Source organism: Phoenix dactylifera, chromosome 8 (genome assembly GCF_051530095.1).
Source record: "Phoenix dactylifera cultivar Ajwa chromosome 8, Ajwa_hap1_PhDact_Kaust_v1.1, whole genome shotgun sequence".
Lineage (NCBI taxonomy): Eukaryota > Viridiplantae > Streptophyta > Magnoliopsida > Arecales > Arecaceae > Phoenix > Phoenix dactylifera.
In genome coordinates this window covers 21,830,849-21,853,846 of record NC_143197.1, presented here as the reverse complement: position 1 = coordinate 21,853,846, position 22,998 = coordinate 21,830,849, and the positions used below count along the sequence as shown (strand labels likewise).

General features: G+C 52.2%; 2 protein-coding genes across 2 annotated transcripts; both read right to left on the bottom strand.

Moving 5' to 3' along the window:
• Positions 1-7,466: 7,466 nt before the first annotated feature.
• Positions 7,467-9,377, bottom strand: LOC120110002 (F-box protein At2g35280). The gene is made up of 3 exons (XM_088703077.2): positions 8,724-9,377; positions 8,453-8,615; positions 7,467-7,909 (listed from the first exon to the last, which is right to left on the bottom strand). The coding sequence occupies exons 1-3, from the start codon at positions 8,876-8,878 to the stop codon at positions 7,505-7,507; spliced, it is 723 nt and encodes a 240-aa protein (XP_088559203.2). The 5' UTR covers positions 8,879-9,377; the 3' UTR covers positions 7,467-7,504.
• Positions 9,378-9,859: 482 nt separating this feature from the next.
• Positions 9,860-22,517, bottom strand: LOC120110001 (uncharacterized). Its single transcript, XM_089924949.1, has 4 exons — positions 22,338-22,517; positions 21,810-22,256; positions 11,035-11,266; positions 9,860-10,898 (listed from the first exon to the last, which is right to left on the bottom strand). The coding sequence occupies exons 1-4, from the start codon at positions 22,515-22,517 to the stop codon at positions 10,144-10,146; spliced, it is 1,614 nt and encodes a 537-aa protein (XP_089781075.1). The 3' UTR covers positions 9,860-10,143.
• Between the last annotated feature and the right edge of the window lie 481 nt (positions 22,518-22,998).

Sequence of the window (22,998 nt, the reverse complement as noted above, 5' to 3'; positions counted from 1 at the left end):
CACGTTCTGAGTGATTGCTCCACTGGATCTTAACATAAGGAATCGTGCGCCTCCTCAACACTTGCTCTTTTCTATCAACCACACGTACAGGCTGCTCAGGATATGTCAAATCTTCTCTAAGCTGCAAGGGTGCCACTTCTACCACATGGCTCATATCTGGAATATACTTTCTTAGCATGGAAACATGAAAAACATTGTGAACTCCAGACAGTGAAGGTGGAAGTGCCAATTTGTAAGCCACAGCTCCTACTCTTTCCAGAATCTCAAAGGGGCCGACATAGCGTGGACTGAGTTTTCTGCGTATTCCAAATCGCGTCACCCCTTTAGTAGGAGACACTTTCAGAAACACATGATCTCCGACCTGAAATTCCAATTTCCTTCTTCTATTATCTGCATAACTTTTCTGTCTGCTCTGAGCTATCCGGAGGCGTTCCCTGATCAGCTGGATCTTCTCCACTGTTTGTTGCACAATCTCGGGGCCCATAATTTTTCTTTCACCAACATCATCCCAACAGATAGGTAATCTACACTTTCTTCCATATAGAGCCTCATAAGGTGCCATTTGAATACTTGCCTGGTAACTGTTATTATATGCAAACTCAACTAAAGGCAAGTGACGGTCCCAAGAACCTTTCATATCCATTACACAAGCTCTTAGCATATCTTCCAAGGTCTGAATGGTTCTTTTTGATTGGCCATCAGTCTGAGGGTGGAAAGCTGTGCTGAAGCTCAGAGTGGTCCCCAAGGCTTTATGCAAACTACTCCAAAAGTGAGATACAAACCGCGAGTTCTTATCGGAAACAATGGATACGGGTACTCCATGCAACCTCACTATTTGTTCAATATAGAGCTCTACAAACTTTTCCAAGGTCATTCCTACTTTGAATGCCAAAAAATGTGCCGACTTTGTCAATCTGTCCACAATCACCCATATAGCACCATAACCTTTAAGAGTGCGAGGCAACCCGGAGACGAAGTCCATAGTGATGTGTTCCCACTTCCATTCAGGAAGTGGTAGGGGCTGCAACAACCCTGCCGGTCTTTGATGCTCTGCTTTAACTTGCTGACACGTCAAACACCGAGCCACAAATTGTGCAATTTCTCTCTTCATATTATTCCACCAAAATGTATCTTTCAAATCCTTATACATCTTAGTACCCCCAGGATGCACTGTATATCCAGTATTATGAGCTTCCTTCATAATTTCATTCTTTAAATCGGAGTCATTTGGAATACACATTCTGTTTCTGTATCTCAACGATCCATCCTCATGAAGTCTGAATTCTGATTGAGAACCTGATTCAATATCACTTCTAAGCTTTTGCAACTGAGGGTCATCTGCTTGAGCAACCCTGATCCTCTCTATCAAGGTACGTTGGACACGTAAGTTTGCCAATTGTGCATCAGGGTCATGCCAACATACCTCAATTTCTGCTCTTCTCAGATCTTCCAGAATTTTCCTCTGAGAGGTGAGTAAGGCAGCAATACTACCAGTGGATTTTCTGCTCAGTGCATCTGCTACCACATTAGCTTTTCCCGGATGGTAATAAATAGACAAATCATAATCCTTCAGTAACTCTAACCATCTTCTCTGTCTCATGTTTAGTTCCTTCTGGGTAAAAAGGTATTTCAAACTTTTGTGATCAGTGTACACCTTACAAGATTCACCATATAAATAATGCCTCCAAATTTTTAATGCAAACACAACAGCAGCAAGTTCCAGATCATGAACGGGGTAATTCTCCTCATATGACTTTAATTGTCGGGAAGCATATGCAATAACCTTATCATTCTGCATCAGCACACAACCCAATCCTTTCTTTGAGGCATCACTGTAGATGGTATAACCTTCGCCACTAGAGGGAAGGGTAAGGATGGGAGCGGACACCAAACGTTGTTTAAGCTCCTGGAAGCTCTGTTCACATTTATCTGACCACTCAAACTTAACTCCTTTACGAGTTAGTCGAGTCAAAGATGCAGCAATAGAGGAAAAATCCTCAACAAATCGTCTATAATATCCTGCTAGGCCCAAGAAGCTGCGAATCTCAGTAACACTATTGGGTCTGCTCCAGTTGACCACTGCCTCGATCTTCTTTGGATCCACATAGATACCCTCTTTAGATATTACATGCCCTAGGAACATCACACTGTCTAGCCAGAATTTACTTTTCTTCAACTTACCATACAACTGCTCTTGTCTTAGGGTTTCCAGTACTAACCTCAAATGTTGCTCGTGCTCGGCCTGGCTCCCAGAATAGATCAAGATATCATCAATAAAGACTACTACAAATTTGTCCAGAAAGGGTCTGAACACCCTGTTCATCAGATCCATAAAAGCTGCAGGGGCATTTGTCAGTCCAAAAGGCATGACCAAAAATTCATAGTGCCCATAACGAGTACGAAAAGCAGTTTTAGGCACATCTTCAACCCTTATCTTTAATTGATGGTACCCAGAACGAAGATCAATTTTAGAGAATATCTGAGCACCCTTTAACTGATCAAATAAGTCATCAATTCTTGGTAGAGGATACTTGTTCTTTATTGTTGCTTTATTTATCTCTCGATAATCAATACATAATCTCATACTACCATCCTTCTTCTTTACAAATAAGACTGGAGCTCCCCAAGGTGAAACACTAGGTCTGATGAAACCCTTATCAAGAAGATCCTGCAACTGCTCCTTTAATTCCTTCATTTCAGTTGGAGCCATTCTATAGGGGGTCTTAGAGATTGGTGTGGTACCAGGAATTAAATCAATTGCAAATTCAATTTCTCTATCTGGTGGCAAGCCAGGAAGGTCTTCCGGAAAGACATCAGGGTATTCATTCACTACTCGAATATCTTCCAATCTTTGATCTGATTGTCTGGTATCAACCACTGTGGCAATATACGCCATACTCCCCTTTCTAAGCAGCCGCTTAATTTGCATAGCGGAGACAACTCGAGGGGAGGTATAAGCACCACTCCCTACGAAGCTGAATTCGGTATCTCCGGGGATCTGAAAGTTTACCCGTTTCTCATTGCAATTAATGGTGGCAAATTGTGATGCTAACCAGTCCATACCGAGGATTATGTCAAAGTCATGCATATCTATAACTATCAAATCAGCAGGCAAGTCTCTACCTACTATTTGAATCGGACAAGTCTTGCAGACCTGGTTACCAATCATCTCGCTCCCGGCAAGAGTGCTAACATGCAGATCATACTCTAATTGCACATAAGGCAGGTCATGTTTTTGCACAAATGTAGATGACATAAAAGAATGCGTAGCACCAGAATCAAATAGTGTATGAGCATAAACAGAAGCAACTGGCAATGTACCTGACACCACAGTGTTGGATGCCTGAGCATCCTGCTGAGTCAGTGTATAAATACGACCCTGTGTGTGTGGTCTCCCCCCTTTCTGCTGCTTAGGAGAAGAAGGCTGAGCTGACTGAGCCGGAGCATGATAAGTTTGCACATGCTGGGTTCTTGTAGTTTGAGGCCTCTGAACTGATCGAAGGTCCTGTTGAGGACACTCAGCTACCTTATGACCCTGCTGGCCGCATCTAAAACAAGCACCGGATAATCGTCTACAGTGTTCAGTCTTATGCATACCACCACATGCATCACACTTATGCTTCTCTTGCTGAATAGTTTTTCCATAAGATCCTTGCTTCCCTGATTGCCAAGATTGATTATGAGATTTTGCAGTCTTGCTAGAATTCTGTCCACTGCGAGCATCATAATCTCTGCTTCTCTTCTTTTGTTTCCTATCTTTGGCATCATATGTTTCTTTCCAGACAATTTCCAGATTCTTAGCCCTGTCTACCAGATCATCATAGTTCATCGAGTGTATTGCGGCCAAACTCCGACGTAAGTGAGGCTTCAATCCTTCTTCAAATCTTCTCATCCGGGACTCTGCATCCATGACGAGGGTGGGAGCAAACCGAGATAGCCTGTCAAACTCTGCCTCATACTCATCCACAGTCATAGTTCCTTGATTCAGATTGAGAAATTTCCTCTCTAGCTCCCTCAGGCGACTGGAGGGAAAATACTTGGAGTAGAATGCGGTGCGGAATCTTTGCCAGGTAAGTGCCTCCTGCTCGGGTGCCAATGTGCGCTCCACAGACATCCACCAATGATGAGCTCGGTCCTGAAGCATATAGGTGGCAAATCTGACCTTTTCTTCATCGGTGCACTCCATTGCCCTGAAGGCTTTCTCCATTTCATCTATCCAGGTTTCAGCCTCTTGAGGACTAGTAGTGCCTTTAAAAGCCGAAGGTGCCATTCTCTTGAATTCTGCAATACTCCTTCTTTGCTCAGGAGGAGCAACATCCTGCTGGACTGGTTGCTGAGGTTGTTGCCTCTGTTGGCGTACTAACCTGACGACCTCCTCGATCAGTTCGAGCACCCGAGTTTGATTTCCGGCAGCAGCTTCTGGAGTTGATTGACCCTGGGGCCCTGAGTTATGCGATGCCTCGCCCATTTGGTTAGTGGGGGCTCTTTCCCGAGAGCGCCCAACCATCCGATTCAAGCTACGGACACGGCGAGGCGGCATTCTGATTCAATAAAAATATTTAAATTTTAAAAATATTTATCCAAACAGAATAATACAAAAATAATCAAAGCAAATGAACATTATCCCTTTGTCTAGTTACTACCCCATCTCTCAACTTTCCAACGAATCCTAAGGATCTTAAAACTTAGGCTCAAATATGACTGTTTCAGACATAATCCCTATGAATCTGAAACCTGAGCTCTGATACCACCAAATCTGTCACGCCCCGAGCCCGAGGCGCGGCAGACGCCGCACGCCCGCACGGCGGGCCGCACGGGCGCGCAAGGCAGCAGATCATACCAAAGCAGATACAGCTTTTCAAAGATAACATAATTATTTAAATTGTTCAAAAGCGGTCTTACAAAATTCCAAAGTAACATATGCCAAGATAATTCAAATATCCAAACTAAACTAACTAAAATGCCAATAACTGAAGAATCATCGGAAACTCTAACACACTTCCCAATCCCGTGCAATTAAGCCTCTGGATCTGAAAAATGGAGAAAACAGAATAATGAGCTACACTAGCCCAGTAAGCAACAAAATACCCCAGAGTGGAGTCAGAGCATATCAGATCAAAATACAGGACAATGTTTGAAACCAATCACAAATAATATCATTTTTTTTATAAAACTCTGATATCATAATCTCAACATGATAGGCTACGGCCACGTAACCCAGTGGCATGGGTCGCACAGAGTGCCAGAAACCACTATTGTTAGTCACCGGTGGAAATGGTGTCCAGAAACCACTATTCTAATCACCGGTGGCGCGGTGTCGAAACCGGTTCCTCGCAGATTACAAGTCGACAGGTCCAACGTATAATCCCCATTGGCGGGGCCAGAACAGAACAGAACAGATCATAGCCATGCTGAGAATATATATATATATATATAAACAGATTTCATAAATTTTTCAGTCATAGTTTACGGATTTCAGAGCATAATTTTCAAATGAAATTTAACATGCCAGACCCATTTTACTAAATACAAAACATATTTCAGAATTTAATCTATTTATTTGAAAATCACACTTGAAGTATTAAGTTACTTACCTCTTCTCGCTTAATTCCTACTTCAGGTAGACGGATCAGGTTTACCTGTTAACATTTAATTAATTTCTTTGTAAATTTCAGAGCTAAGCAAAATTCAAAAATAATACTACTGGACACAGCCCAACAGGGCCCAGAGTTGGCCCATAATGGGCATGGCCCGATAGGGCCCACATCGAACACGGCCCAATGGGCCCGCATAGACCCGGCCCAATAGGGCCCCCAAGGTTGGCTTCTAATTGGTTCATCTATGCAATAAAATTTATCGCAGAGACTAATAATTAATTACAGGGTACTGTTCTATAATAAAACTTTAGTGAAGGGACTAAATAAATATAGTTGGGGACCTTTATGTAATAAATCTTTCCTATAGGGATCAAATACAAATTACAGGAGGTCTTTTTGTGAGATAACATACTGCCAAGGGCTTTTCTGCAAAATTTTTCTTTACTGGCCCAATGGGCTCGGGTTCGGGTTCGGGTTCGGAGTTGAACTGGATTTCGGGTTCGGATTTCAAATAGACCCAAATTGGGCCCATATAGGGTATGGCCCAACTGGGCCTAACCGAGCTGGACTGGGCCCAAGTTGGGCCTGAAATGGACAGGGCCCAACAGGCCCAGTTTGGCTCGTGATGGGCCTCCTTCTTCCCCCAAACTCCCCATGGACAGGGGAGATGGAAACTGAGAGAGGAAGGGGGAAACAGCGGGGTGGTCGGCCTGGGTGGCCGGCCTAGGCGGCTGGGGGCCGTCGCCCGATCGACGGCCAGCCGATCATGGTGGCGGCCGGCGGCCGCTGCGGCTCCCGGCGTGAAGAAGCAACCGAGAATGGTCTCGGTTCATGGGGCCAAAACCAAGGGAGGAAAGCATGCGTCGGCTAAGATCGGAGAGCACAAAGGGAAGAGGGCTTACCGGCAGTCGACGGAAGTGGCGGATCTCGGCCGGGGGAGGCTCGATCCGGCGGTCAAGCGGTGGCGGCGGCGCTCGGAACCGAGGGATGCGAATCTCCAAAATAGGGAAAGGCGCGGGTGGTGATGGTGGTGGATCCGGCGGCACGCCAGCCACTTGGGAGGCAAAGGCAGAGGAAGGAGAGGGAGGAGGGAGGAGAGGAAGAAGAGGGAGCTCGGCGGTGGCCCTAAGGGAAGGAAGATGGGGTTTTAACGCCCCATTGTAACGGCCCTCCGCCGCGATTTTCGCGGCGGTCAAGCGAGATCCGCGGCCGTGAATTGGCCGCGGATGGACTGGGAGGGGTGCCGCAGGATACCCGCGGCGCCCTTGCCCCGTTTGTTCTCCGGAGGAGCCGGAGAGGATCGCAATCGCGATCCTCTGTTCCGGTTCCTCCCGAATCGAATCGGGGCTGAAGTCGGCGCGTATCTCACAGAGTTATGCGTCATTCACCATAAATTTCTGGAGGGTAAAGAAGGAAGGCTTACTCCATAGTCCCTGTATGGAGTAAACCCTTAATCCAGCAAGACATCAGAGGGTAAACCCTTAATGATTGTTGCTTGTGCGTGTTAAATTAGCAAGACATCATTTCCTGCCTTCAAGTTAATATCAATTTTTATAGTTGCCAATTTTTTCTCTCTTTTTTCTTTTTTTTTGTGGTAGATAACTAAATCTTTTTGTAAGAAGCGTGCAAGATCCCCAGCATCCAAATTGAGGCCCGAAGGGATTCACTATAACTAAATCTACTCCTTCAATCCTTTGATCATTGGATTTTAAGATATACTAAAAATTAACAAGAATAAAAAGATAATATTATTGAAATTATGACAAAATAATAACAGCAATTGAATACAAAAGAATCTATTAGGGGAAGACCGAACACCAGCTGGGATTTAATAAATTTAAAACACAACGTACGTAGATTGAAAGAATGAAAGACACTAAAAGCAAAGGACATGCGGAAGTTTGACATCAGACTTGTGTATAGAATTGAAAATACTCGGAAGTCCATTTGCAAAGCTCACTGCAAAAGCTTTGACGTTCTTCCCATCCCTCCACCCGACCACACGTTGGACTTGTGCACCGTTCAATCTGCCGTGGTGACCATCTCTTCATGGTAATCCTCCGTACAGATTCTATGACCTGCCTCCGGCACTGCTCGAAGTAGGGGTTCTGAAACTTCATCCTCTCAGAATCCTCAGTTCCACCAGAAACAACTCCAATTTTGTTCAGGTATTCCATGCCAATCTGCCGAGTCCGGTGATCGCCAAAGAGTAGGATGCCCATTGTGTACGTTGCGGCATCGTGGCCACCGACCATCGCCTTCTCGAGATAGCGTAACCCTAAGTTCAGGCTTTCCAGATTGAAGACATTCTCCTGAAAAACATTGATTAGAAGAAATTTAAGAGTTAGACTACTAAGAAAAAATAACTATCAATTTACCATGCAGCTCTCAAAGGTGCTCCTCCTATGTTCGTAAATCCATGCACCGTGTTTGGTCTTATTTGGATCTCTATTCTCAAAAATTCTTGCACGTCTATAGGCTCAGGAGTGGGTATTATTAGATATACACTCTCATAAAAGGGTTGTTATTATTGATCATCATATCAGAATATATATATATATATATATATATATATATATATATATATGGCCATGATCTTTGGCCCTTTCTACACTGGCAACTTCTATATTGTCTATTCACTCAAAAGAAGGAAAAAAAAGGTGAGTGCGACTTCTACATTGTGTTCTCCACTGATGCAATTGGCTGGAACAAATCCCAAGTTGAACTTTGTCAAAGGCCTGTTATTGTTGTGATCTTTTATATTTTCCGTGTGAAACGTTATCCAGAAGTCTTAACTTGCAAGAAGAAATATAGCTATGTAAAGCATGGGTAGATGGAGTTGATAGTCTACGTACCAGTCCAAGTATAAAACAAGCTTTAAGATTTCCGGCTGCGGCGCAATTATTGAGAATAGCGAAGTAACGCTCCTTGTTCCACCAATGCATGCTCCATTCTTTCTCCAAAGAAATATGTTGTCCAACCAACTTTGCTTTTGATGCCGTTCTAAACATCTTGCACCTACAATAACGTTAAGCGATGCAGCACATCTCAAGAACTTAGTATTTAATTAATGTTCATCATGAAACAAAGAAATAGATAAAGCATGGATATTGCTATAAAACTCACGTCATCTGTAGGTTTTCGAGATCGGATACTGGTGTTGAAGACAATGAAACTAGCTGAGCAACGATCTCTACGATGAGATCATGTGGAAGAGACTTGATGCTTGTAGTAGTTTTAGCTCTCCATTGCTTCTTCTGTATTCTTTTTGTGGCTTTCATTGTTAGTGAGATAGGCTGAGTTGTAAGTTGAGGGGCAACCTTAACTTGGAGAAAGAGGATACGTATTTTTCAGAAAGTACTTCCAGAGATCATGCAAGGCCTAAGATGAACGAATAAGGAATTAACTACAGTCCTCATCAAAATTCAGACAAAAATTATAAAGCTTTATATTAATTATTCAACATAGTTCAATAAAATATGCTTATATAAATGTATATCATCAAACATATAACCCATTCCAAAAAATATGCAAGATATTAACCTGCAGTTGTTTTATATTTTTTTTATCTTTCATTTTTATCCAAATTTTCGATCAATCATTATTTTACTGATTTAGGCCCTTCATGGTCACACTAGCCCGAGACACCTTCTAGGTCTTTTGGTCAACTTGGGTTTACCAAAATATCTGGACCTCTCCTAGCCCTAAAGTATCCGAAGAGAAAAAGAATGATAAAGAGAGAGAAAGAGTGATAAAGAAAGAGAAACATGAGAGAGAGAGAGAGAGGAAAGAAGGGAGAGAGAGCCCTCTCCTCTGCTCAAAACAGGGGAGATGTCTCTTTCCCTCTCCTTCTCAACCCGCCATGAAAGTGCCGAGGGACGACGGCCCACAGCAGTTCCTCCACCCGGCAGCTAGGGCGGCAGTCTCGAACATGAGCAGCGGCCGGCGGTGGTCGGCAACCCATGGATAAGGGAAGGTGAGGTGGCTCACATCGTTCCAACGACGAATCGGCGGTGGCTCGTCGGAAACACTCAACGGGGAACCGGGGGCTTGGACGGATCTTGCCGGCGATTGATCGATGATTAAGAGCGACAAACGGAGAGAAGAGGGGTAGGCTTTATATAGGTGAACTTCCTGGGCCAGCTGGAGTTCTACGTGCTTGGGTTTTCACCAGCTGGAGTTCCTGGTCAAAACCCCCCTCTCCTAGTCGGACTCGGAGAGGAAGAAGACTCCCGAGTCTCTCTCCCGACTCACGTGCCAAGCGGCCGGTCCAGACCACTCCCAGGCCGGTACTTGGAGTCCTTGGTTTCGTAGAAATGTCAATTCTCAATGCAAATTTTAACAAACATAAAATCATATGCATCAATCTCATATTTTGTGCTTCCAAGTGATGCTCTTATAGATTACATGGCAAACACCCATTTTGTAAAGACACAGGCACTTATGTTTATCGACGTGATTCACACATCTTTTATTCTCAAGACAATATATATAAATAATCTCTCTTATTGCAAATTTACTTCACTTTTTTGGGGATGTTCTATCTTCAGCGCAGGATGCGCAACTCTATCTCGTTGTCTTCCTTGAGAGAAAACGAACACAGCTTGCAGTCTGCAGAGAGGAGTGATGAAGTCTTATATTTGTCTTCTCCACCAACTACAGGCATCAGCACGCCTCGCTTTACCGTATTCTCGTAGTCAGGACGGTATGTTCTTCCCAGAACTCCTTCCACTTGAGGTGAGAGCCCAAAGAATCTGAACTGCACCTCCAAATGTGCGTAGGAATCATCTGATGGTATCTGATAGTTGTGTAACTCATCATCTTCCTTGGTGATTGGAACCACCTTGAGCATGGCCTCTGCAATCCCCTCAAGCACGACCATGATGCTGTTTCTGGTTCCAGTCCTCTCCAGAGTCAGCTCTGTATCTGGTGACTTCCAATGGGAGAGGTGTCCTTCTGGGACCAGCAAAGGCTTTCCATCGTAAGAGAACTTCAGGTGATCAACGTCGTTGCTCCATTGCTTTACATGAGCTGCCTCGACAGTGAAGTTGTGAGAACCATACATGAACCCAAGAGCTTGAATCCAAGTGAAGTCGCGGGTCCTGCCGGCAGGCCGGAGGCCAATGAAACGGGCATTGATCTGGAGGTGAGGGTCGGAGACCAGGCTGAAGTGCTCATCCTTTCTCCCATGAAAATAGAACACAGCACCGTCAGCACCAATGAAGCGAGGGTCATGACAACCAGACCCTGGGCCTTCGCAGTTGGGTTTGTGGCAAACTGCAATTTGATAGTGATCTTGCAATTAAATGGAGTTTTCACACCATGCAGAACATTGACTCTTCTTTTTTTTTTAGTGAAGTTAGTTCCTCTATTCGTTAGCTGGATTCAAGAGGAACAATGGATAGTTGAGAGAGCTCGTTAAAGAAGCCATGCTTACCTCGGCACACAGCCTCACATTTGGGGGAGCGGCAGTCCATGAAACAAGCTTTGGCCCTCGGGTGTCTCGGTTTGATGTGTGGGCACTCCTTTGGGCATCTGACAAATTTACCAAAGCATGGGCTTCCTTTCATGCGACAAGTAACCTTGTCTTGGGGCCAGGCTCCTCCCATTTCCATTGTGGCTGCCACAAACAGCAGCAGAAACATCGCCATCCATTTGCTCTCGATGGACTGCATCTTTAACAAACTTTAGAGATTAACTCAGCTGCTGGTTAAAAGGCTTGCTATCCTTGATATATTTATAAGGTTCAAGTAGTGTGGGTTTTCAAGAGTTCGGCTCTTCCTTGTTAGACTTATATTAGGCAGAATTCCAGTTTAACAAGAAGGCCATGGATTCAACTGGTGGAAGGCAGATGGCCTTTTCTCTGTTATCAGTAGAATGTGGAACTTGGCCCCTGAAAGAAGAGGACTTGGATGTTGAGCTTGGTTATTTCTCCATCCCCATAAGTGCAGACTCAATGTTCCTTGTAGTGGAATTTCTTCTGAGAGTTGTACTTCGATCCTCTCAGTATTCAATCGCTTGTTTACTTTGGATCTTTGGCAGAAACCCAATAGCAAAGAAAGGCTTTGCCTGATCGCGGTCAGCGACCTTTTGGGACCTTGGTTTCAATTTTAAGGATGGGAATGGTAGGCTCGTCGATGTGCACTAGCCTGCCACCTTTTAACATATTAAGAGGGATTCCAATGTTAGAGGTAGGGGGGATCGGATCAGACACGAGATGGGTGGGATACAAATTAGATTGAAAATCTACCAACCAGAATCTGCTCTGACCATTTTATTAAACAGATAATCTAGCCTGACCTACAATGTGTTGAATCAACTTAAACAAATTAAACGGGCTAAGCATTGCCATCTCTAGTCAGTGTCATTAACCTTGTCAAGAATATTTTCCTTAAAAAACCCTATCAATGAATTAAAGAGCAATTGTTAGTTCCTTTAATTCCGTCCCTATGTTGGTTGCATGTACCATGGAAAAATTCCTATTGAATGTAATGAATTGCGTACTTGTGTCAGTGCTAATGGTGTGAAAAATATGAATAATTTGAAGTACATCCTGTTACGGGGGAACTTAGCCACCATGCCCCACGTGACCGGCACGCGCGCCCAGGAAGACTACGGCTGCCCCTTGATCCAGCAATTCGACCTCGGGTCGGATATCTTCGGCTCCGCAGTCCGACCCCGAGTCGGCTGCCCCTTGATCCAGCAATCCGACCCCGAGTCGGTTGCCCCTTGATCCAGCAATCCGACCTCGGGTCGGCAATCTCTTGACAACAACAGACTGTTCTCCTGAGGCACGCCGTGGCCCCCTGCTCCACTACTCCCTGCAACGGCCGAATCCGGCGCTGCCCCACGATCCCCTGTAACAACCGTACGAAGCGGAGCTCCACTACGCCCTGCCATGGCCGTACCCGGCGCTGCCCCACGACGCCCTGTAACGGCCATGTCAGTGGCAACCCCATCGTGCCACACGATGACCAATCCCCAGAAAAACCCCCCAGCCTGATATATATGGGGCTGGGGGGGAAGGGGGAGGGTGAGCAAGATTCTCCATAGCATCATCTTACCTGCTACCTCTCCTTCTCCTTCGATTCCCTCTAACTTGATCGTCGGAGGGCCCCCACTACCCCAGTGGTGGTGCGAGGCTTGCTTGCAGGTTTTCCGGCGGAAGGTGGAGCGCAACCAAAGCAATTCAAAGGGAACCCCGTTCACACCGCTGTGCCAATCGTTCTCGGTTTGGACCCCCAGCAACAGTTGGCGCTAGAGGAAGGGCCGGATCTCAGAGCGATCGTAATGGCACGGCGAGGTGGTCGTGGAGCTTCCAATGCTTCCGGTCGCGGGGCCTCTCGCGCCACTGGCCGGGAGGCCGCTGCATCTCCAACACGCTCTCAGCAACACTCCACCGCCCCACCGCCCATTCAGATGGTCGAAGCCGCCCAGTTCGACCAGCTAACCCAGCAGGTTCGCACCCTCGCGGAGGCGGTGCAGAATCTGCAGGGTGCGATGTCCCGGGCGCCGCAGCGGGCTCAGGAGCCGCTGCTGCCTGAGCGTTCGCCTGTCCTCCTCAACCCGCGCTCCTTCCTCTCCCATGGGGAGGAGCGCCGGCGCGAGGAGGATTCTCGAGCACGCTCCATTCTGCCGGGACCTTCCCACCGGAGCTGCGCGGGGTACGAGAGGCGGGCCCGGGCGCGTTCCCAGACCTCCCACTCCTCGAGGAACCCGCGCTCCAGTCGGTCCCCCTCTCGCCGCTCCTTGTCTCCCACCCACCGGTCGCGCTCCCTGGACCGGCGGGTGGACGATCTCCACCGACAACTCCAGGTCCTGAAGGGCCATTCCAAAGATCCCTTCGCCGACTTAGAGATCTCCTCCCAGCCGGCGCTCGCCTCGAGGATCCTGCGGACCCCGAATCCGCCGGGGTTCAAAATGCCGGCGATCGAGCCCTATGACGGGGCGGCGGATCCACGGGATCACGTCGAGAGTTTCAGGACCCTCATGCTCCTCCACGGAGCATCAGATCTCCTTCTCTGCAAGGCTTTCCCGGCAACCCTCCGTGGCCCGGCGAGGGCATGGTTCGCCGGGCTGGAGGCTGACTCAATCCGGTCCTTCGACCAGTTCACTCGCCTCTTCATCACTCATTTCGCCGTCAGTAGCCAGCGGCGACTGGTCTCCGACTCCCTCTTTGATGTCCGGCAAAACGAGGGAGAAAGCCTGCGGGATTATCTTACCCGCTTCAACAGGGCTACGCTGGAGGTCCGGAACCTGAGTAAGGAGGTAGCTCTTTCAGCCCTGAAGCGTGGCTTCCGGAAGGGCAGACTCACCTTCTCCCTGGACAAACGCCTGCCGCGGAGCTTCCCAGAGCTGTTGTCCCGGGCGAACCAGTATGCGGACGCCGAGGAGGCGGCCGCCCACCGGAGCAAGGAGGCCGCCGAGATCCCTCAAAAGCTTGGGAAGAAAAGGCGGAAAGAGGCACGCCAGAGGAGGAGCCCGACGCCTCAGCGTCGGCGCAGAAGCCCGTCGCCGGCGAAGAACCACGGCGCCCCACGCCCTCGTTCTCCGCCCCGACGTTTTCACCGGTACACCCCTCTCCTAACCCCCCGGGCCCAGATCCTTATGGAGATCAAGGGGCGGGAGGACCTCCCGGCCCCGAGACAGATGCGGAGGATCCCTGGGAAGAGGCCCTCCCGGGCGTACTGTGAGTACCACCGAGACCACGGCCACGACACGGAGGACTGCTTCCAGCTTCGGAACGAGATCGAGGCTCTCATCCGCCGGGGGCGTCTCGGTCGATATGTGAGCGACCGACGTCCCCCCGCAGACCCGCGTCCGGCCGACCCGGCCCCTCCGGAGCCTCGGGAGCAGAATCGACCCGTTGCGGGCGTGATCCACACTGTCACTGGGGGCTGCCCCCGGCCCGTGAGGAACTCAGGGGGCTCGACGGAAGCGTCAGGGGCGGCCGTCGCGAAGAGGCAGAGGGTCGGCAATGTAATCACCTTTTGTGATGAGGATGTAAAGGGGGTTCAGACCCCCCACGATGACGCCATGGTGATCTCCCTCACTATGGCAAACTATGATGTAAGGCGTGTTCTTGTGGATAGTGGAAGCTCAGCTGATATCTTGTTTTACGAGGCCTTCCAAAAGATGGGCTTGTCCAGACAATTGTTGCACAAAATATCCACCCCCCTCATAGGATTCACCGGTGACGCTGTCCCGGCGGAAGGTGTCGTTGAGCTGCCTGTGACTGCGGGCGTCGCACCCGCAGAAGCCACGGTGCGACTCGGGTTCTTGGTCGTCCGTGTTCCCTCGGCCTACAACGCTATCCTCGGACGACCCGGACTGAACGCCCTTCGCGCGGTGGTCTCTACGTACCACTTGCTCATGCGGTTCCCCACGGCGGTCGAGATCGGGGAGGTCCGAGGCGACCAACCGACCGCACGGCAATGTTTCCTAGCGACCCTCAAAGGGAAGAAGCCCGCAGAAGCCCTAAGCGTCGAGTCCCTTGATGCCAGAGACGAGGTGGCCTTGCGGCAAGGGGAGCCGGCCGAGGGTGTGGTCGAAGTTCCCCTCGAGGAAGGCCGCCGAGACCGGGTGGTCCGGGTCGGCGCCAATCTCGATCCGGGAGCTCGGGCCCGGTTGGTGGAATTCCTCCGAGCCAATGCCGATGTATTTGCCTGATCGGCGGCCGATGTACCTGGGATCGACCCGGAGGTCATTTCTCACGCCCTCAACGTCGACCCGACCCACCGGCCAGTGAAGCAGAAGAAGAGACACTGTGCCCCGGATCGGATCCGGGTGGTCGACCAGGAGGTAGACAAACTCTTAGAGGCAGGATTCATAAGGGAGGTGAGTTACCCCGAGTGGCTGGCAAATGTTGTACTTGTCCGGAAGGCGAGCGGGAAGTGGAGGATGTGCGTCGACTATACCGACCTGAACAAGGCGTGCCCTAAGGATAGCTTCCCGCTTCCGCGGATAGACCAACTGGTCGACGCGACTTCCGGATATCAGCTGCTGTCTTTCATGGACGCCTTCTCCGGTTACAACCAGATAATGATGGCCCCACAGGACGAGGAGAAAACTGCCTTTATAACGGACCGGGGGCTGTACTGCTACAAGGTAATGCCCTTCGGTCTGAAGAACGCTGGCGCCACTTACCAGCGCCTCGTCAACAAAATCTTCAAAGAGCAAATCGGCCGGAACATGGAGGTATACGTGGACGATATGCTGGTGAAGAGCCACCAGGCAGACCAGCACATCGTGGATCTGGAGGAGACTTTCACCACCTTACGGAAGTTTCGCATGAAGCTGAACCCAGCGAAGTGCGCCTTTGGCGCTTCGGCCGGGAGGTTCCTTGGTTTCATTGTCAACCAACGGGGTATCGAAGCCAACCCGGACAAAATCAAGGCCATCCAAGGTATGTCCCCTCCGACCAAAGTAAAAGAAGTTCAGGAGCTCGCTGGAAGGGTCGCCGCGCTCGGACGATTTATGGCAAAATCGGCCGAACGCTGCCAACCATTCTTCAAGGTGTTAAAACGCCCAAAAGACTTTCTCTGGACGGCCGAATGTCAAGCAGCATTCGACCAGCTCAAGGAATACCTGGCGTCTCCTCCCCTACTGTCCAAGCCGCAAGAAGGGGAAATGCTCTACCTCTATCTGGCGGTCTCCCCAACCGCGGTCAGTGCGGTGCTGGTTCGGAAAGAGGCAAAGCTCCAGAAGCCTGTGTACTACATCAGCCGGGTCCTACGGGACGCCGAGACGCGGTATACGAAGGCCGAAAAGATCGCCTTCGCGCTGCTGACCGCGACCAGGAGGCTCCGCCCCTATTTCCAGGCCCATTCTGTCACCCTCTTAACTGATCAACCGTTACGACAGATCCTCAGCAACCCCGAGAATGCGGGACGGCTGGTGAAGTGGGCAGTAGAACTCGGTGAGTTCGACATCCGCTACCAGCCTCGACCCGCCATCAAGGCCCAGGTGCTCGCGGACTTCCTCGCTGAGTGCACGGTGCAGGAGGCGGAACCTAGACCGCCGGAAACGCCCAGCCTCGACCTCCCGACCTGGACGCTTCACATCGATGGGTCGTCGAACCCCGAGGGTGGAGGGGCCGGGCTGGTCCTTACCAGTCCTGATGGAGTGATAGCCGAGTATGCCTTGAGGTTTGGATTTCCAGTTACCAACAACGAGGCGGAATACGAGGCCCTAGTCGCAGGACTCAAACTCACCGAGGAGCTCGGCATTCGGCGTTTGAAGGTCTTCACCGACTCCCAGCTGGTGGTCGGGCAGGTCCGTGGGGAGTTCGAGGCCCGGAGCCCGACCATGCAGAACTACGTCCGGAAGGTGCAAGCACTCATTCCCGACCTCGGCAGTGTCGACATCCAGCAAGTCCCCAGAAGTGAAAATGCCAGGGCCGACAGGTTGTCCCGCTTGGTGGGCGCAGAGGCGCACAACTTGTCGAGGGCAATCTACCTGGAGACCCTGGATGCCCCGAGCATCGGCGAGGCTGGAGCGGTGATGGCGATTGATCCGGAGCCGTCTTGGATGGACCCGCTCGTCGCCTACCTCGCCGAAGGGATCCTCCCTGAAGACGAAGATCAAGCTCGGCGACTCGTCAAGAAGTCCGCCCACTACGTACTCTATGAAGGAAGGCTGTATCGGACCTCGTTTACCGCCCCCCTCTTAAGGTGCCTCCGCCCCTCGGAGGCGGCCTACGTCCTCGGCGAAGTCCATGAGGGCGTCTGCGGATCGCACTCGGGGGCTAGGTCCTTGGCGCACAAGATCATGAGGCAAGGCTATTATTGGCCTACCTTGTTGGAGGACTCAAAGGATCACGTACGGAAATGCGACGCCTGCCAGCGCCACGCCAACGTCCAGAGAATCCCTTCTGTCCCCTTGGCACCAATCACCGCACCCTGGCCCTTCGCACAGTGGGGAATGGATATCCTCGGACCATTCCCCGTCGCTTCCGCCCAGCGGAAATTCTTGATTGTTGCAATCGACTACTTCACCAAGTGGGTGGAGGCAGAGCCGCTGGCCACTATCACGGAGGCGCAAGTCCGAAAGTTCGTGAAGAAAAACATCATTGTCCGATTTGGGGTACCCCGGGTCCTCATCTCGGATAATGGTCGACAGTTCGACAACAAGCATTTCCGTGACTTCTGCGAGGAATTCGGGATCGAGCATCGGTTCACATCTGTGTCGCATCCCCAAACCAACGGTGAGGCCGAGGTGACAAACCGGACAATCCTCCAAGGAATTAAGGCGCGAATCGGTCGGACGGGGCAAGCTTGGGTCGAAGAACTCGAGAACGTCCTTTGGGCGTATCGGACCACGCATCGGACCCCTACCGGGGAGACGCCTTTCAGCCTAACCTATGGCACGGAAGCGGTTGTCCCCGTGGAGCTCGGACTCCCCTCGCCCCGGGTGGCTACGCACCGTCCCGAGGCCAATTCGGAGCAACTCCGAGGAAACTTGGACCTCTTGGAAGAAGCGAGAAAAATGGCGCAGGTTCGGATGGCGATGTATCAGCGGAGGGTGGCCCGATATTATAACTCCAAGGTCCGACCAAAACTTTTTAGAATCGGAGATCTGGTGCTAAGGCGAGCCAAAGCATCTCAACCCGCGGAAGGAGGAAAGCTGGCGCCAAATTGGGAAGGCCCGTATAGGGTTCGCTGGGTAAACCGACCTGGCTCCTACCAGTTGGAGGCCCTAGATGGTCGAGAAATTCCAAGGAGCTGGAATTCCGCTAACCTACGGGTGTATTACCAGTAGAAAGACAAAGCCAGAAAGACAGTTCAAAAAATGTATAGTCCTTTTCATTTCAATAATTTCTGGTCGCAATGGCGTGTTCGTGTGATTACAAAGAATTCCCAAAGGGGGATTGGGGAGTAAAGAAAGTAAGGAAGAGGTGGGGACTCCGTAGAGTTGAAGATCCGGGATCCCGAACCCTCCACCCGAAGCAGCTGCAATCCCACCGGGCGTGGGTGCTTCTCCCCGGAGGCGCCATCGACGCCTCACGCAAAAGACGAAGAGCCGGCGCGGACGAAGAAGAAGTGGACGAAGGAGGAGTTCACACTGCTCCTAGAGGAACGCCACCTCCAAAGGATATTCCGGCCCTCCCTAAGAGAAGGGGAGGGAAGGAATACAAGGGAGAAGAGCGCGAGGAGGCGCGATCCCGGATGAAGCGTCTGGCGCAGAGCTCAATCGGGAGGTGGGACAGAAAAGAGGGGGGATGTGATCCCGGATGAAACGCCTAGAGCGGAGTTCCACCGGGGAGAATCTCCCCGTTGATCCCAGATGAAACGGCTAGTTGGCGGAAGTCGCGAGGGGCGCACCTCCCGTTCTTCCGGCAGGGGCTTTCCAGCCACGCACCGGAGAGGAGGTCCACGATCCATGGCAACCTGGACAGCTCCGGCTTGACAGGCTCCACCGCACCTGCACTTATATTTATAGCCAAACTGTGGCCCCCCGGTCGTTCCGATGTGGGTGGCTCCAATAAATGCGGGCGCATCGAATCCGGAGCCGTTCCGGCTCTCGAGGCGTATCCTCCCACGACCTCCTAAGCGTCGTTCTCCTTAATTGCATTCTTCATGCAGGACACTCCGGGCGGCGTGTATCCCACGGCACACGTATCTCCGCACGCGCCCAGGCCGCATCCGCCTCGAAGAACGCGCGTATCGCGGCCGCTTAACTGGCACTCCTCGCAAGCAGCAACTGGCCGATCCGATTTCCCAGGTAACGCCTCAATTAGCATTTAATAGCCTTCTGGTGTTCCCCAGGCGACGCGTCGAGAGGAGGAGAAATACGATCGCAGCTGGCCACGGAGAAACCCCGTCGAGCGGCAAGTGATAGGCGCGCGACCAACGAGCGGAATTCCCCGAGGCTCAGTCCTCGGATGCCAGGCTAACCCGATGATCATCCCGGGAGCAGACTAGCCTGAAGCCCCGACCGGTCGCCTCGGCTTGCGCCAGCCTTGGCCGACCAACGAGCGGAATTCCCCGAGGCTCGGCCCTTGGATGCCAGGCTAACCCGATGATCATCCCGGGAGCAGACTAGCCTGAAGCCCCGACCGGTCGCCTCGGCTTGCGCCAGCCTTGGCCGACCAACGAGCGGAATTCCCTGAGGCTCGGCCCTCGGATGCCAGGCTAACCCGATGATCATCCTGGGAGCAGACTAGCCTGAAGCCCCGACCGGTCGCCTCGGCTTGCGCCAGCCTTAGCCGACCAACGAGCGGAATTCTCCGAGGCTCGGCCCTCGGATGCCAGGCTAATCCGATGATCATCCCGGGAGCAGACTAGCCTGAAGCCCCGACCGGTCGCCTCGGCTTGCGCCAGCCTTGGCCGACCAACGAGCGGAATTCCCCGAGGCTCGGCCCTCGGATGCCAGGCTAACCCGATGATCATCTCGGGAGCAGACTAGCCTGAAGCCCCGACCGGTCGCCTCGGCTTGCGCCAGCCTTGGCCGACCAACGAGCGGAATTCCCCGAGGCTCGGCCCTCGGATGCCAGGCTAACCCGATGATCATCCCGGGAGCAGACTAGCCTGAAGCCCCGACCGGTCGCCTCGGCTTGCGCCAGCCTTGGCCGACCAACGAGCGGAATTCCCCGAGGCTCGGCCCTCGGATGCCAGGCTAACCCGATGATCATCCCGGGAGCAGACTAGCCTGAAGCCCCGACCGGTCGCCTCGGCTTGCGCCAGCCTTGGCCGACCAACGAGCGGAATTCTCCGAGGCTCGGCCCTCGGATGCCAGGCTAACCCGATGATCATCCCGGGAGCAGACTAGCCTGAAACCCCGACCGGTCGCCTCGGCTTGCGCCAGCCTTGGCCGACCAACGAGTGGAATTCTCCGAGGCTCGGCCCTCGGATGCCAGGCTAACCCGATGATCATCCCGGGAGCAGACTAGCCTGAAGCCCCGACCGGTCACCTCGGCTTGCGCCAGCCTTGGCCGACCAACGAGCGGAATTCCCCGAGGCTCGGCCCTCGGATGCCAGGCTAATCCGATGATCATCCCGGGAGCAGACTAGCCTGAAGCCCCGACCGGTCGCCTCGGCTTGCGCCAGCCTTGGCCGACCAATGAGCGGAATTTCCTGAGGCCTAACCCTCGGATGCCTGGCCTAGCGCCGGAGGAATTTCCTGAGGCCTAACCCTCGGATGCCTGGCCTAGCGTCGGAAGGATTCCCTGAGGCCTAACCCTCGGATGCCTGGCCTAGCGCCGGAAGAATTTTCTGAGGCCTAACCCTCGGATGCCTGGCCTAGCGCCGGAAGAATTTCCTGAGGCCTAACCCTCGGATGCCTGGCCTAGCGCCGGAAGAATTTTCTGAGGCCTAACCCTCGGATGCCTGGCCTAGCGCTGAAAGAATTTCCTGAGGCCTAACCCTCGGATGCCTGGCCTAGCGCCGGAAGAATTTTCTGAGGCCTAACCCTCGGATGCCTGGCCTAGCGCCGGAAGGATTTCCTGAGGCCTAACCCTCGGATGCCTGGCCTAGCGCCGGAAGAATTTCCTGAGGCCTAACCCTCGGATGCCTGGCCTAGCGCCGGGAGAATTTCCTGAGGCCTAACCCTCGGATGCCTGGCCTAGCGCCGGAAGGATTTCCTGAGGCCTAACCCTCGGATGCCTGGCCTAGTGCCGGAGGAGCTTCAAGAGTCAGGAGTCGGCGAGACGCTACCAAGAGTTAAAAAGAGGAAGGACGAAAGTGAAATGAGGAAACACTTGGTTTGCATTAACTTTCGTTGCATCAGGGCCGAGACCCATACAACATGGCAAAACGCCAACATACAAAGAAAAGAACAAAGAAAAAGTACAGAGGGTCAGCTTGGAGGAACCCCTGGATCGGGAACGGCGAGCACGTCCGCGAAGGGTAGAGAGACGGTTGGAGAACCGGCAGGCAATGGCATCGGAGGGGAGTCGAGGAGGGAGACCCCACTCAGGTCAATTCCGGGGTATTTAGTGGACACCCTTGCCAGGCCTTCATCGAAGCCTAAGGCAAAGGAGTCGGACCCCGCATCCGACATGTCACGGATGAACTCGGCGGACTGACGATAGGCCTGTACCGCCTGACGCCCGATTTCTGCGCTCTTCTCGGCCAGCGGCGCCTCTGCTCGCTCCGTAATCTGAGCTTTCGCTTCCATGACCTTCGCCACAATCCGCTCGTCCGCCTCGGAGGAGACCCTCAGCAGATCGGCCCGAGCCTCCATGTGCTTCGCCTCGGCAGCGATGCGAGCAGCCTCAGCCTCCTCCAGGCGCGAATGAAGCTCCTGGTTGCTCGCACGAGCCCCCTCCAAGGCCGACTCCAATTCGGCCATCTTGGCTTCAAGAGATCGGGTTCGGTTGCGGGCGTTGTCGGCCGACTGCTGGGCCTTCTCCCACCTCTCCTGGAAGTCGGCAGCCTTCCGGGACTGCTTTTCGGCTCGCTCCTCCGCCTTCCTGATCTCGCTTTCGAGACCCGAGGCAACCTTGAGTTGCTCCTGAGCCTCCAACAGTTGCCTCTCGAGGGCGGCGAAGCCGAGTGCCCGCTCTTCGGCCACCTGGAGCCTCGTCTCGAGGTCCCTGGTCGTTCTCCCCGCCGCAGCCTGGCCTCCCTCCTCTACAGCTTTCAGTCGGCTCTCGGCCTTCGCCAGGAGCCTCGCCTGTTCCTCGTGGCTCTCCTCCAGACGGATCATGTACTGGGCGAGCTAAGAGACAGGAAAAATGAGAGCGTCAGACGGGGATCAATAGAGCCTATAAATGACGAAAGCGACCAAAAGAACACTCACCGACATGAGGCAGACGCAGCTGGCAGCTCCGACTTCAGGGATCCTCATCTGCCGGACCTGCCTACGGTCACCCTCCAGCAGCACCGTCTCGATGAGGTTTCGGGCGCCGGCGAAAGTGAAGGCCGACCCCGACTTCGCCCCGGAGCCGGACGGTGGTTCTACGGCCTTACCCTTACCCATTGCTTGAGGGAGAGTCATGCCGACCGTGCTCGGGGCGGGGGCCGCGCCAGAAATCGACAGGGTCCCGCTCGGCCGAGGCCTCGGCGCGCCCCTCCTCGTATCATCCGAGGCCGACCGAGTCGAAGGCCGGGCTGGGGACCGACCGCGTCCGACCCGGCCGTCTCGGGCGCGCCCGGATGACACCTCCGGAAAAGCGGTAGTCTCATCACCGGAGGGCTGATACGGCGTCAACTGTCGGTCCGAGCCCGCGGCGTCCCCCTGATCGGTGGGCCCGGACCCGTCTGTCGGCGTCGGAGTCGCCTGCTGGCGGGGCTTCTTCGCCGGTGGGACCTCGCTCGGAGGAGTCCGTTTCTTTCTCCGGACCGCTTCCAGTAGGGACGCCCTACTAACAGCCATTGCCCTATCCGACTGCATGACGTCGTCGATTTCTGCAAAAAGAACGAGATGGTTAGAAACTGAGAAACTGATGGAAAGAAGAAAC

Bases quoted from the DNA above. Each gene is read 5' to 3' on its own strand.
- LOC120110002 (XM_088703077.2), bottom strand. From the start codon at position 8,878: ATGAAAGCCACAAAAAGAATACAGAAGAAGCAATGGAGAGCTAAAACT. The intron at 8,616-8,723 runs GTGAGTTTTATA...ACGTTATTGTAG, and splicing joins CTCGAAAACCTACAGATGAC to GTGCAAGATGTTTAGAACGG. The intron at 7,910-8,452 runs GTACGTAGACTA...AATGTTTTTCAG, and splicing joins CTTGTTTTATACTTGGACTG to GAGAATGTCTTCAATCTGGA.
- LOC120110001 (XM_089924949.1), bottom strand. From the start codon at position 22,517: ATGGGTAAGGGTAAGGCCGTAGAACCACCGTCCGGCTCCGGGGCGAAG. The intron at 22,257-22,337 runs GTGAGTGTTCTT...CCTGTCTCTTAG, and splicing joins GCTGCGTCTGCCTCATGTCG to CTCGCCCAGTACATGATCCG. The intron at 10,899-11,034 runs GTAAGCATGGCT...ACTCCATTTAAT, and splicing joins ATGTGAGGCTGTGTGCCGAG to TGCAAGATCACTATCAAATT.